General features: G+C 46.7%; 1 protein-coding gene and 2 long non-coding RNA genes across 3 annotated transcripts; all 3 read right to left on the bottom strand.

The window, feature by feature from the left end:
• Positions 1–340: 340 nt before the first annotated feature.
• LOC133516112 (uncharacterized) lies at positions 341–820 on the bottom strand. The gene is made up of 2 exons (XR_009799177.1): positions 727–820; positions 341–549 (listed from the first exon to the last, which is right to left on the bottom strand). It is a non-coding gene; the product is annotated as an uncharacterized LOC133516112 (long non-coding RNA).
• A 2927-nt stretch (positions 821–3747) lies between these two features.
• LOC133516633 (pyruvate dehydrogenase E1 component subunit beta, mitochondrial) lies at positions 3748–11792 on the bottom strand. Its single transcript, XM_061849650.1, has 8 exons — positions 11351–11792; positions 9509–9662; positions 8679–8865; positions 7991–8113; positions 6226–6327; positions 5182–5301; positions 3873–4053; positions 3748–3820 (listed from the first exon to the last, which is right to left on the bottom strand). The coding sequence occupies exons 1-8, from the start codon at positions 11557–11559 to the stop codon at positions 3748–3750; spliced, it is 1149 nt and encodes a 382-aa protein (XP_061705634.1). The 5' UTR covers positions 11560–11792.
• LOC133516113 (uncharacterized) lies at positions 10077–11344 on the bottom strand. Its single transcript, XR_009799178.1, has 2 exons — positions 10925–11344; positions 10077–10244 (listed from the first exon to the last, which is right to left on the bottom strand). It is a non-coding gene; the product is annotated as an uncharacterized LOC133516113 (long non-coding RNA).
• Positions 11793–14073: the final 2281 nt, after the last annotated feature.

Genomic DNA, 14073 nt, shown 5'->3' with positions numbered 1-14073 from the left:
ATCCTCATGTGCACTTTATTTTTTTTCAAATAACACCTGGCCTAATATTTTACACTCTTTTTTTACGTAGTTACTAAAATGTACACGGTTCGTTTGGCCAACTTACTACGGAATCATTCTGCATTTTTACTTTTGTGGTTGCACAAATTGAATTGGGGTAATCGAACTGTATTTCTACGAGTAGTAAAAGCAGAGTAAAAGGGTTAGCAGTGCCTATTGGGTCAGGACAAATGTCCACCACATCAAATACCAATAACCTTGCCTGTTAGAAATTTTAGTTCACCAAATAAGGCATATTTGGTTCCGCTTTGAATCTTCATTAATAAATAATAACACAACATTTCCTAACAGATTTCTTTAATAACATTATCTAAATTCTCCATTCACAGTTCATACATTGCTCAGATACATCTCAGATTGCAGGAGGCAGTGAACGCCACATTTTGAAAATAAGTAAAAAATAAATAATAAAATATAATTATTTACAATAAAAGCCGCAGTGGAGTATGGTCGAGATTACCCGATTACTGGCTGGCTGCTTGAGATATTCTGAAAAAAAAAGGATCCTGTTATGTAGTCTGTAAACGTGTAGGTATTGAAGAAAAAATAATTTAATGCATTTGCAGAACCTTTACAACATGCTTTGGGGCATAACAAACACAAAATGAGCAATATATTTACCCCCTTATTTTAACAAATTGACAAACCTCTGGCTACTGCACTCACTTGTTCTGCAGCACGGCGGACACGGCGCCCACGACGCTGTCGGGGCGGGGCAGCGCGAGCAGCTCGAGGCTGCGCGTGTAGGGCATGGGCACGTGCAGGGGGAGTTGGCTACTGCACTCACTTGTTCTGCAGCACGGCGGACACGGCGCCCACGAAGCTGTCGGGGCGGGGCAGCGCGAGCAGCTCGAGGCTGCGCGTGTAGGGCATGGGCACGTGCAGGGGGAGTTGGCTACTGCACTCACTTGTTCTGCAGCACGGCGGACACGGCGCCCACGACGCTGTCGGGGCGGGGCAGCGCGAGCAGCTCGAGGCTGCGCGTGTAGGGCATGGGCACGTGCAGGGGGAGTTGGCTACTGCACTCACTTGTTCTGCAGCACGGCGGACACGGCGCCCACGACGCTGTCGGGGCGGGGCAGCGCGAGCAGCTCGAGGCTGCGCGTGTAGGGCATGGGCACGTGCAGGGGGAGTTGGCTACTGCACTCACTTGTTCTGCAGCACGGCGGACACGGCGCCCACGACGCTGTCGGGGCGGGGCAGCGCGAGCAGCTCGAGGCTGCGCGTGTAGGGCATGGGCACGTGCAGGGGGAGTTGGCTACTGCACTCACTTGTTCTGCAGCACGGCGGACACGGCGCCCACGACGCTGTCGGGGCGGGGCAGCGCGAGCAGCTCGAGGCTGCGCGTGTAGGGCATGGGCACGTGCAGGGGGAGTTGGCTACTGCACTCACTTGTTCTGCAGCACGGCGGACACGGCGCCCACGACGCTGTCGGGGCGGGGCAGCGCGAGCAGCTCGAGGCTGCGCGTGTAGGGCATGGGCACGTGCAGGGGGAGTTGGCTACTGCACTCACTTGTTCTGCAGCACGGCGGACACGGCGCCCACGACGCTGTCGGGGCGGGGCAGCGCGAGCAGCTCGAGGCTGCGCGTGTAGGGCATGGGCACGTGCAGGGGGAGTTGGCTACTGCACTCACTTGTTCTGCAGCACGGCGGACACGGCGCCCACGGCGCTGTCGGGGCGGGGCAGCGCGAGCAGCTCGAGGCTGCGCGTGTAGGGCATGGGCACGTGCAGGGGGAGTTGGCTACTGCACTCACTTGTTCTGCAGCACGGCGGACACGGCGCCCACGACGCTGTCGGGGCGGGGCAGCGCGAGCAGCTCGAGGCTGCGCGTGTAGGGCATGGGCACGTGCAGGGGGAGTTGGCTACTGCACTCACTTGTTCTGCAGCACGGCGGACACGGCGCCCACGACGCTGTCGGGGCGGGGCAGCGCGAGCAGCTCGAGGCTGCGCGTGTAGGGCATGGGCACGTGCAGGGGGAGTTGGCTACTGCACTCACTTGTTCTGCAGCACGGCGGACACGGCGCCCACGACGCTGTCGGGGCGGGGCAGCGCGAGCAGCTCGAGGCTGCGCGTGTAGGGCATGGGCACGTGCAGGGGGAGTTGGCTACTGCACTCACTTGTTCTGCAGCACGTCGGACACGGCGCCCACGACGCTGTCGGGGCGGGGCAGCGCGAGCAGCTCGAGGCTGCGCGTGTAGGGCATGGGCACGTGCAGGGGGAGTTGGCTACTGCACTCACTTGTTCTGCAGCACGGCGGACACGGCGCCCACGACGCTGTCGGGGCGGGGCAGCGCGAGCAGCTCGAGGCTGCGCGTGTAGGGCATGGGCACGTGCAGGGGGAGTTGGCTACTGCACTCACTTGTTCTGCAGCACGGCGGACACGGCGCCCACGACGCTGTCGGGGCGGGGCAGCGCGAGCAACTCGAGGCTGCGCGTGTAGGGCATGGGCACGTGCAGGGGGAGTTGGCTACTGCACTCACTTGTTCTGCAGCACGGCGGACACGGCGCCCACGACGCTGTCGGGGCGGGGCAGCGCGAGCAGCTCGAGGCTGCGCGTGTAGGGCATGGGCACGTGCAGGGGGAGTTGGCTACTGCACTCACTTGTTCTGCAGCACGGCGGACACGGCGCCCACGACGCTGTCGGGGCGGGGCAGCGCGAGCAGCTCGAGGCTGCGCGTGTAGGGCATGGGCACGTGCAGGGGGAGTTGGCTACTGCACTCACTTGTTCTGCAGCACGGCGGACACGGCGCCCACGACGCTGTCGGGGCGGGGCAGCGCGAGCAGCTCGAGGCTGCGCGTGTAGGGCATGGGCACGTGCAGGGGGAGTTGGCTACTGCACTCACTTGTTCTGCAGCACGGCGGACACGGCGCCCACGACGCTGTCGGGGCGGGGCAGCGCGAGCAGCTCGAGGCTGCGCGTGTAGGGCATGGGCACGTGCAGGGGGAGTTGGCTACTGCACTCACTTGTTCTGCAGCACGGCGGACACGGCGCCCACGACGCTGTCGGGGCGGGGCAGCGCGAGCAGCTCGAGGCTGCGCGTGTAGGGCATGGGCACGTGCAGGGGGAGTTGGCTACTGAACTCACTTGTTCTGCAGCACGGCGGACACGGCGCCCACGACGCTGTCGGGGCGGGGCAGCGCGAGCAGCTCGAGGCTGCGCGTGTAGGGCATGGGCACGTGCAGGGGGAGTTGGCTACTGCACTCACTTGTTCTGCAGCACGGCGGACACGGCGCCCACGACGCTGTCGGGGCGGGGCAGCGCGAGCAGCTCGAGGCTGCGCGTGTAGGGCATGGGCACGTGCAGGGGGAGTTGGCTACTGCACTCACTTGTTCTGCAGCACGTCGGACACGGCGCCCACGACGCTGTCGGGGTGGGGCAGCGCGAGCAGCTCGAGGCTGCGCGTGTAGGGCATGGGCACGTGCAGGGGGAGTTGGCTACTGCACTCACTTGTTCTGCAGCACGGCGGACACGGCGCCCACGACGCTGTCGGGGCGGGGCAGCGCGAGCAGCTCGAGGCTGCGCGTGTAGGGCATGGGCACGTGCAGGGGGAGTTGGCTACTGCACTCACTTGTTCTGCAGCACGGCGGACACGGCGCCCACGACGCTGTCGGGGCGGGGCAGCGCGAGCAGCTCGAGGCTGCGCGTGTAGGGCATGGGCACGTGCAGGGGGAGTTGGCTACTGCACTCACTTGTTCTGCAGCACGGCGGACACGGCGCCCACGGCGCTGTCGGGGCGGGGCAGCGCGAGCAGCTCGAGGCTGCGCGTGTAGGGCATGGGCACGTGCAGGGGGAGTTGGCTACTGCACTCACTTGTTCTGCAGCACGGCGGACACGGCGCCCACGACGCTGTCGGGGCGGGGCAGCGCGAGCAGCTCGAGGCTGCGCGTGTAGGGCATGGGCACGTCGGCGCCCGTCACGCGCCACGCCGGCGCGTCCAGCTCGAAGAACGTGGGCGACTCCATCACGCGCGCGCAGATCTCCGCGCCGATGCCTGCATATTATACCCAATAATAGAACATTACTACAGAGGCCGGGGCAACCCCATATTTCCCGCCGAGGTATGTATAGTGCTTTTCTCAAACATGCAATGAAATAAACAACAAAAAAAATCAAAGTTTTATTTTTAAAGAAATTATAAGTAAACAAGACGAACCGAAAACTAACGTGTGTATATTACTATTTCGCTATATTTTAACTCGGTTTGCATAGAAAACAGATACTTCATACATTTATATATATTATCATGTTAAAAGTAGTTAAGTAGAATTATTTACTGCGTAAGAATTGCGTAAATTTGTATAAGTTCATTGTTTTCATTGTATAATAAAATACGGTATTTATATTATTGGAACGATGCGGTCTGACTTATTTACCCCTTATATATTTATAAGGTTTATAATAGACCCCTATTATAAACCGTCAATATACCGTTGAATTACGTATGCATGTATTTTTGTCTTTCTTTTTGCTAATGACGTGAAAGGGACAAAGACAATAGAATCCAAATATTTCGAACTTCTATTAGGCCCCGCACGTTGAAATGTCATTCGAATATAAAATAAACAAAGGTCACTTGAATGTTATTGCGCAAATTAAATCTCAGTGAGCAAAATGCGATTTTGCTCACTGTTTTTAAGCAGCAAATTACCCTTGTTCGAGCTGCTGCTGACGTCAAAAATCATTGTCTGCCTGTCTCTTGCATATTCGAGCGATAGAGTAAAGCAGTTCGATGTAGGCGATAAGTTCCGGTAGACGTGATCGGCTCAGTCCCATTGGAGCCCAGCGGTTTCTTCGCCTACATCAGCAATGCGGGTTTTAGAGCGCAGAAGACAATGATATATTATTTACAGTACATATGGGGCTACTTTATAGCACTAGTGCGAGAAGTAGCATATTACGTTACTGTGTCGAACATTTAAAGGGCCATATGTACTGTAAAACGTTGTACGATACATGTGCGAATAGGTAATTCGCAACTCGTGTCGATTTAAAACACTCCCTTCGGTCGTGTTTTAATTTATCGCCACTCGTTTCGAATTTCCTATTTTTCGCACTTGTATCGTAATGTACTATTATATGAGTGAATAGTACTCTTATTAGTGAGTTACGTAATACACACCGCTTTGTGGCCAGCCCTGCTCGACGGTGACGAGGTGGTGCGTCTTGGCGACGGACTGCGCGATCGTGTCGAAGTCCAGCGGCCGCAGGGATCGCAGGTTGATCACTTCGCACTCCACACCTGAAACAAACTATCACTGGTTAGGTATTCGCATTTACTATTTTATGGGTACATCTCATTCATACATTGAGATATCAGGTTTAAAACGCAAAAAGGTATGAAAGGTATGCAAACACAGTGATAAGACGAGGACCAAATGACTTGCGTTGTTTTTTATTAGGTTTTAATTCTTTATTTCAGATCCATTTTATCCATATAATTGTTAGTATGGCTTATGGCTACGTTAGTAACTTAACTACTACATTATTTATTTCTAATTAATTCTACCCAAAATTTTTAGAAGGTACAATTCACCCTCACAACTATGACCTTGAGTATGCTGTTGTGACTGCCCCGCACCCGGCACAACAGAAACGCTATTCGATTACGTCTAATGGCATAGAAATCATCAGTTCGTTCCGCGGCGAACATCCCTGAAGCGCTGCAGTAACGAGGCAGTCCCAACAGCATTTTGAATTTGTACATTTTATATTGGTCTTGTACAGCACTATGAGTCAATGTCAAGTGCATGCAAGTACTTACTACTGGCAATTTACGTCATTCATAAAAGGCTTTAAAGGACGATATTTGCGACGTGCCAACTGACCTTTATTTTCTTTGCCGGCGTACACACTAGCGTGATGAAACGGCCTTCGTGCTCGACCTTTACATAAGGTTCCTAAAGGCGATTTTGCGAGCATGCTAACTCACCTTTGGTAACGAGTTTAGCGATAGCTTACAACGTGTTATCAGTGGCTTTGCCAGTGCATAACACCATGACACTAATGCCACCTTCACCTGCATGCTAACTGAGCTTTGATGGCGACATCAGCGGCGGCCTGCAGTGCGGTGTCGGTGGCTTAGCCAGCACATACCAGCATAATATCTAACTACTTTCAAGTTCGACCTTAACATATGGCGTTATTTGTGAACATGCAAGCTGACCTTTGGAGGCGAGCTCAGCGGCGGCCTGCAGCGCGGTGTCGGTGGCTTTGCCGGCGCACACCAGCGTAATGTGGCTTCCTTCACGCTCAATCTTAGCCTTGCCTGTAAATCAAAACATTTTTTCAATTCAATTCATGACTTACGGTCACCTAAAACCCCTCCCAAACCAAAATCTTGGATCCGAATCTGATAAATTCTACTGTAATTAGCTTTTGTTTTTAAAAGTTTGCTGTTCCATTAAAACATGGATCACTTTGTGCCTAATAACTGTTGTGGGCACTTTAGCGAAATGCGCCGGAAATGTATTTATGAAAATGGATTGAAAAATTCGCGGCCTGAATATTAAAAACAAAACAGAGGTTATTTAATTTATTTTTATTTTTCTACATAGTCCCCGTAGAGTTGAATGCACTTGTTCCATCTGGATTCCAGAGCCATTACACCACTTTTGAAGAAGCTTTCCTCGAGACCTTCAAAATAGGCATCCACCTCAGCTTGGACCTCGGCGTTGCTTGAAAATTTCATACCACCCATGTTTTTTTTTTTAAATTGGGGAACAGATGAAAGTCCGATGATGCTAAATCGGGTGAATAGGGTTGGTGGGGCAATAATTCAAATCCACATTTGGCAATTTGTGAACACGTGCATTGTCCTGATGGAAGATAACTTTCTTTGTCAACATTCCAGGTCTTTTTATCGCAATAATAGTCGGAATTTATAGTTTTACCTCTCTGGAGATAGTCAACCATTATTATTCCCTTTGCATCCCAGAAAACAGATGCCATGACTTTATTGGCCGACAAAATTGCTTTGGCTTTTTTGGGAGGCGGAGATCCAGGACGAACCCACTGCTTCGATTGCTGTTTGGTCTCTGGTGTATAGTGGTAGACCCACGTCTCGTCCATAGTTGCAAATCTGTCCAAAAAGTCTTGAGTATCGTATCGGCAGGTCACATTCACGTGAATTAGTACGGCGAGCGATTTTTTGTTCCACTCAAAGAAGCCTCGGGACCCATCTCGCCGACACCTTGGAAAAACCTAATTCGTTGAATATTTTGAGTTATTTCATAAGAGATGCCTACGATGTCAGCTATTTCCCGCACCTTTAATCGCCGGTCTTTCATTATCATTTCGCATATAATTGCCACATTGTCCGTGTCAGTCACCGTTGTTGGCCTCCCGGGACGAGGGTCATCTGCGATACTATATCGTCCACGTTTGAATTCAGCTGCCCATTTTTTCACCATCGTATATGATGGACAGGATTGCCCTAATGTACTTTGCATATCATCATAAATTTGCTTCGGAGTCAATCCTTTTTTATGCAGGTATTTAATCACAGCACGCTGCTCTAATTTCACTATTTTCACGATATCTACCGACACGTAACTTTAAATATGCCGTAAAATTGCTTTTGAATATAGACGACAATTGAAATTTCGCGGGAAGACAGTTGAATAATGACAGTTCAAAATGGCGGCAGAAAAAAGAAAAAAGTTTTTTTTTGGATTGGCCAGGCCGCGAATTTTTCAATCAACCCTCGTATCCACAAAATTTTCGGCCAAATGCAAGTTCACTTTGTACATTTAACTTACAGTTTATAAATGGTTTTCTAAGTTGAATTTCAACTTTTTTTTTAGTAAGCCCTAAATACCTCGGCTAAGATAGGAATTACCGGCTATGGGTTACTAAATCGGTCGTTCGGTATTTTATACCACATAATTAGCAATTATTACGAAACTGTTTCGTAGTTTGCCCTTACTTACCGAATGGTAAGACAAAATCTGGCGACAGTGCTTCGTCAGACATGGGGAACTGCATACCATACAAGATCTCGTCTTCTAGTACTACAACTGGGTCGGGGTCGCGAATAGCGGCTTTCAGGAGACCTGGGAAATAAATATTTTTAAATAAACTGATTATAATATTTATAACCAATTGATAGATAAATAGGACATATAATGGCAAAATAAAAATTCTCCGTTTCGACGTACTTAAGGCTTATAATGAAATTCCTCTTTTTAAACGATTTCAAAATTCCAAAAAGAAGGAAGTTCAGGTTCACAATTTGGTTGTTTTAATTTGGAAAATTATTTTATGATTTTATGATATTTTATGTCAAACTTTCAATAAGTATGTATTTCTCATAATATATGAGAAATCGAGGGAACGATTTTTTATTTCAATCTAAACACCAAGCATTTGCAATGAAACAGTGCTATTTGGTGAAATGGAACTGCCCATGATGACCGGAATGGAACTCCACATCAAGTTTTTTTGGTCTTGGGGCTAATTGTGATTGTTATGAGATGCACTATGGTTTTAAATAGGTAATTTTAAAGTGCATTTCAAACTGTTGTGTAGTTGGTTTATTTCTATTATTTTATTAAAGATTATAGAATGGTTATATGTTGTTAGGTTTGGCTGCTGCATTGTATGTTGTCTTGAAGTTACCTTTAGCGTCCTCGGCACTGTACGGCATGACGACCTTGAGGCCGGGGCAGTGGCTGAACCACGCGCCGAAGCACTGCGAGTGCTGCGCGGCCACGCCGGCCGCCGCGCCGTTGGGCCCGCGGAACACGATCGGCACCGGCACGTTGCCCGCTGACATGTAGAACGTTTTCGCGGCTGAGTTGATGATCTGGAAAAAATAGGGCAGTGTATTGATTAGACAGAACCACAAAGCTGTCAAGACAGGATAAGCTAGGCAAAACAGCTAAGACATTCGCGTTCGCCATAAAAGCAGGTGTATATCACAAGAATTCGACGTCGGAAAAACCCTCCACACACTCAAAGGAAAGTATCCCAAACAATGCCCCATGCGTTATCCAAATAAGGTGATGGTAATAAATGAAAACAGGAGATAGGTAGTTTATAAATCAATAAAAATCCATTGATGCGTATTCGGGTAAAAATGTAAGACCACTTGTTATTATAATTTAGAAAAAAAAAGAATTTCTCCAGACAAATAAAATTCATTTTCATTTTCTTTTGAATCACTTGCTATCACTATCAGTTATCAATATGTAGTTATTATATTACTGTTTTAGGTTGACCAAAGTTACAAGTTTATTTTTCAACAACTAATTTGGCAAAATTGAATTTATGTTAATGTAGCATGCCGAGCAGCATGATTTAGTCATACTTTCAGCAGTGTTAAAATAAGTGTCACTTAAAGACCACATGATTGAAAGAGACTGATACTGTCCTTATCACACTGTTATGTAGCCAAAGCGGCCATCATATCCATATACATGCACACACATTTAATAGTTCTAACTCACATGATCAATAGCCTGCATGGAAAAGTTAAAGGTCATGAACTCGCAGATGGGTTTGAGGCCAGCAAATGCAGCACCCACAGCCAGGCCAGCAAAGCCAGCCTCCGTGATGGGCGTATCCAGGACTCTTTTGTCTCCATACTTTTTCCATAGGCCTCTGTAATGAAAAGCTTAAGAATAAAATGCTTGTTTTCATTTCTTTCTTTTGTATTTATATTATATATTGGTAGGCTTGGGCTATTGTATGATTTTCATTCATAATGGGGTGAATCATCTTTCATCTTTTAGGGTAGATGTTGCTCAGCGCCTCCCTAAGGCGTATATGAAGGATAGGGTGGAAATATTTGCTGTCATGGTAAGTCTCGCTAGCTCAGTCAATAAAGCTGTTTGTCTCGGGAAGTTCAGACATTGACTACAATGAGCTCTACTTCTGACATACTTGACAAGCTATTGGATGGCCACTCTTTGCCAAAGTTAAACAATAAAATACCCCTTACATAGATCCTTTATATTTATAACAACCTACTCAACGTTAGCAACTTAGAAATGAATATATAAAGTATACACAAAATTCACTAAATACAATAATGTTTATTAGATAGGTAATCCATTTCTGTATGGTGTGTAAGTGGCATGGCATGTATCAATAATATTGAAATGTCATTTCTTCTTCTTCCTCGCGTTGTCTCAGCATTTTGCCACAGCTCATGGGAGCCTGGGATCCGCTTGGCAAGTAATCCTGAGAATTGGCATAGGCACTAGTTTTATGAAAGCGACTGCCATCTGACCCCAACCCAGGGAGTAAACTAGGCCTTATTGGGTTTAGTCCGGTTTCCTCACAATGTTTTCCTACACCGAAAAGTGACTGGTAAATATCAAATGATATTTTGTACATATGTTCCGAAAAACTCATTGGTACGAGCCGGGGCTTGAACCCATGACCTCCGGATTGCAAGGCGCACACTCCATTTTAAGTTTGTTTATTATTTAAATACTTGATCTAGTTTAGTTTTAGCCTTGTATTGTAAGGCCCCCATACAATACAAAGATTTTCTACTTTTAAGTTGAACCTTTTTGTACAGTAAATTGGTATTAATTTTGTTTGTTTGAGAAAGCAATGAAACAAAAGAAATTCTACTTTGTTTGGTTTATGAAAGGTACTAATCAGATTGCAACGGAGTGTACATTGTGATGCACATATTTCACTGTCTTGTCCATCGTAAAAGCGTAAAAATCGCATCTCACCTCTAGCATTATATTTTTACTTATTATTTTTATCCATCTGTGCACACATGTTTAGAGTTATAGTCCAGATCTGAACTGAAAGTTAATACTGTAATTTCTGCAATTGCCTATAAGTAGCTTGTTATGTGAGTCAGATAAATAAATAAAAACATAAAACCATCACATCATACTTACAAGGAAGTAACAACTGTAATTGAGTTTACTTTTTATTTTATTGAATAGGATATTCAGTTTAGACAACTGCTAATTTTGCAAACAATACAATTTTTCAATCATTTCTATGCTTTTTTCTGAATAGCATTTCTCATTATTAAATGGCAGACTTAATTTTGAATTTTATAAGGCCTTACAAACCATGTCCTTGAGCATGACATTAGTATAACCAGTCATTTCAAAAATTGCACGGCCTCTAGATAATAACATGAACTTGATCTGTCAACAAACTGGGTTACATAACATATCCCATCTCAATGAAACTACATATGTACTTTTATCTTTCCCCTAATAAAGTTAGTTCAATAAATGATAAAAAGCTTGGATGGAGCTCAATAATTATAAAAAACTTTCATTAAGCGACTTAATTTCACAAAGAAAACTTACCGAGTAACTTTGTATGCGCCATCATATTGAGCAACTTCTTCGCCCAAAACAAAGACTTTTTCGTCCCGTTCCATCTCCTCGTCAATGGCCTGGTTCAAGGCATCACGAACGGTCATAGGCTTTGCCGAAAGAGCCTTTGAAGTCGAAAAACTACGCCTCGAAAGGCGCCCGATCATTGCGAACAGTACCGGTGTAGATTTCAACGCCATTTTCAATTATAATTATTTATGATACACTTACTAGCTAAGCGTAAAACACTTATAAGCCCAGTTTGAGCTTTTCCAGTGGAAAAATATTTAAATTTATTTGAAAATAGTGTTAAAATCGAGACCGCACAAGTATCGAAGGATGAATGGAGGTCGAAATATGTGATGTTACTGTTCTCGCTGATGTCACATGGAAATGTCACTAAATTCGAACGAATAATATCACAAGATTCTTGACACGGTTGCGCAGTGATTGGTTGATACACTTTACTGACAATCACAACGATCAATTAAAACAAAGGGCTCGATTGTGTAGCACGTGTCAGTGTCAAGTTGACTTATAGTTTGTCGACCGTTTCCTGCGAGTGCCGTTTGAGAAGACTCTATCATACTCGTTTCATAAGGCCTCTACATACCTGGACATAAATCGATTGCGATTTTATATAATTGCTGGCTAAAGGTGCAAGATTTCAATCGATCTACCAAATGACGTAATGTAACGCAAAGAGCATATAATCACTACGTTTATGTAACGCAAATCGCAAGTAAGGAGTGTAGATTCAAACAATTTAATTCCGGGGTTGTTTCTAATTTTTTGAAACGCTTGTAATAAGTTATATATTAAGCAAACGTTGCCCTAAAATTTAACTTTTACCCTAAAACGGCTTTAAATATGTTAAATTAACAAAATATATTTTGGCCCATGCTTTCGCGCCCAAAACGCTCTTTGAAAATTGTATGACGTCACACAACACATAACTATAATTATGTACATACCAAAGAGTAAAGTAAGTATATAGGTACATATACACGTAACACCAAGGCCCCCCGTTATCTATTCGCTTTGTGCACGACTGTCACGCAACCTAGTGTCCGCAAGTCTAGGGGAAAACGTCAATTCACTACATCTTCTATAACGACTCCAAAACTAAACAGTACTGAACGTATTTTCATACGACTTTCATTTATCAATAGAGTGATTCTTGAGGTAGGTTGTTAAAGTTTTGTGTAAATTGGTTGAAATATAACGATGTTGTTGGAAAAAATCAGATAGTCCGGGAGTTGTGGGGTGAAATCGTCGGTCGCCGCTGATGACCGCTGGTGGCGATTCCGGCTGTCCTTGTCGCAAGCTTAGAACCGTTACCTTGAGTCATCCAACTTAGACCACGGATTTTCCACTTCACGGATGTGCACGGCGTCCTTCGGCTACACAACACTGATACTAAATATGTACTAATAATGTTACTTTGCTACTGATTTGGGTCAACGCGAATATAATAACGAGAATAGCGGAACGATGTGATCTAGTGGTAGGTTTGTGACACACTGGCTCTGTCAACTGTATGACAGGGCAACAGTTTATTTTTTGAATATTTGAATGTCAACTGTGGCATGGTGTTGCCACAATGAATACAGAAAGTATATTATTAAGGCGTAACTGAACATTCCGCCCACCAAAATACACTAGTATTTTGACTAAGCGAAAAAGAACAATGAAAGTGGAACGAGTGCGATAATATTAAAACTAAACGAGGAATGGACAACACAAATGTAGCGCACTAAAGTGACTACGCAGGTAGTGGACACAGCTTGACCACAGTTCGTTTGTACAACCTTGTGGCAGTGCGCACAGTAACCACACGACAGATCCGTCGGACCCGGGGTGTGTATCGATAATGCGACCCAGAGGCCACTTCATTGGGCTCGTCTGCTCGTTCACAACGAGCACAAGTGCGCCAACTTCGACGTTACGATGTCTGTCATGCCCCTTCATCCGCTGCTGGAGAGTATGCATATACTCCTTCGACCATTTGTTCCAGAAGTCCTGGTGTATCTTCTGAAGCAACTTCCAGCGTTGGAGAGGGTTAACCCGAACGTCTGAGAAGTCTTCCTCAGGCACGACCGATAAGGGTTCCGTGGTGAGGAAATGACCCGGTGTCAAGGCCGACAGGTCGTTGGGATCAGTGCTGAGTGGAGTAAAGCCTCGACTTGGGCTAAGATCGTCGAAAATTCCTCATATGTCAACCTTTGGTTCCCGACGACACGCGACAAGTGTGTTTTTACAGCCTTGATACCGGCCTCCGCGAGACCTGAGAAGTGAGGGCTGCCTGGCGGATTAAATTCGAATTTAATCTCGCTATGCGTAGCAGCATCTCCTACGAGACGTTGCAAAATGTTACTCGCACCGACGAAATTTTTCCCCTGGTCGGACACCAATCTATTACACCGACCACGACGTGCGACGAAGCGTCGAAGCGCGGCGAGAAACGCGTCTGAGGACAGTTCAGTGACGAGCTCCGTGTGTATAGCCTTTGTCGAGGTGCAGACGAAGACGCAAATATAAGCCTTGTAAGTTTTGTTTCCCCGTCCGCGACCCAGTCGAAAGGTCCTCCGAAGTCGATAGCAGCACTCAAGAACGCCTTGAGCTGAGCCAGCCGATAAGATGGCAAATCACCCATGAATGGCGCTGGAGCACCGAGTGGTCGGACACGGAAGCATTAACGTAAACTGCAAAAA

Source organism: Cydia pomonella, chromosome 3, assembly GCF_033807575.1.
Source record: "Cydia pomonella isolate Wapato2018A chromosome 3, ilCydPomo1, whole genome shotgun sequence".
Taxonomy (NCBI): Eukaryota; Metazoa; Arthropoda; class Insecta; order Lepidoptera; family Tortricidae; genus Cydia; species Cydia pomonella.
The sequence above is the reverse complement of the archived record's forward strand: the minus strand, read 5'-3'. Positions and strand labels throughout refer to the sequence as shown.

What these genes read in the sequence shown, in the direction of transcription:
- LOC133516633 (XM_061849650.1), bottom strand. Translation starts at nt 11,559, where the DNA reads ATGGCGTTGAAATCTACACCGGTACTGTTCGCAATGATCGGGCGCCTT. An exon ending in CCATGCAGGCTATTGATCAT is followed by an intron (nt 8,866 to 9,508) that starts GTGAGTTAGAAC and finishes TATTTTTTCCAG; the next exon opens with ATCATCAACTCAGCCGCGAA. An exon ending in AGATTTTGTCTTACCATTCG is followed by an intron (nt 6,328 to 7,990) that starts GTAAGTAAGGGC and finishes TTTGATTTACAG; the next exon opens with GCAAGGCTAAGATTGAGCGT.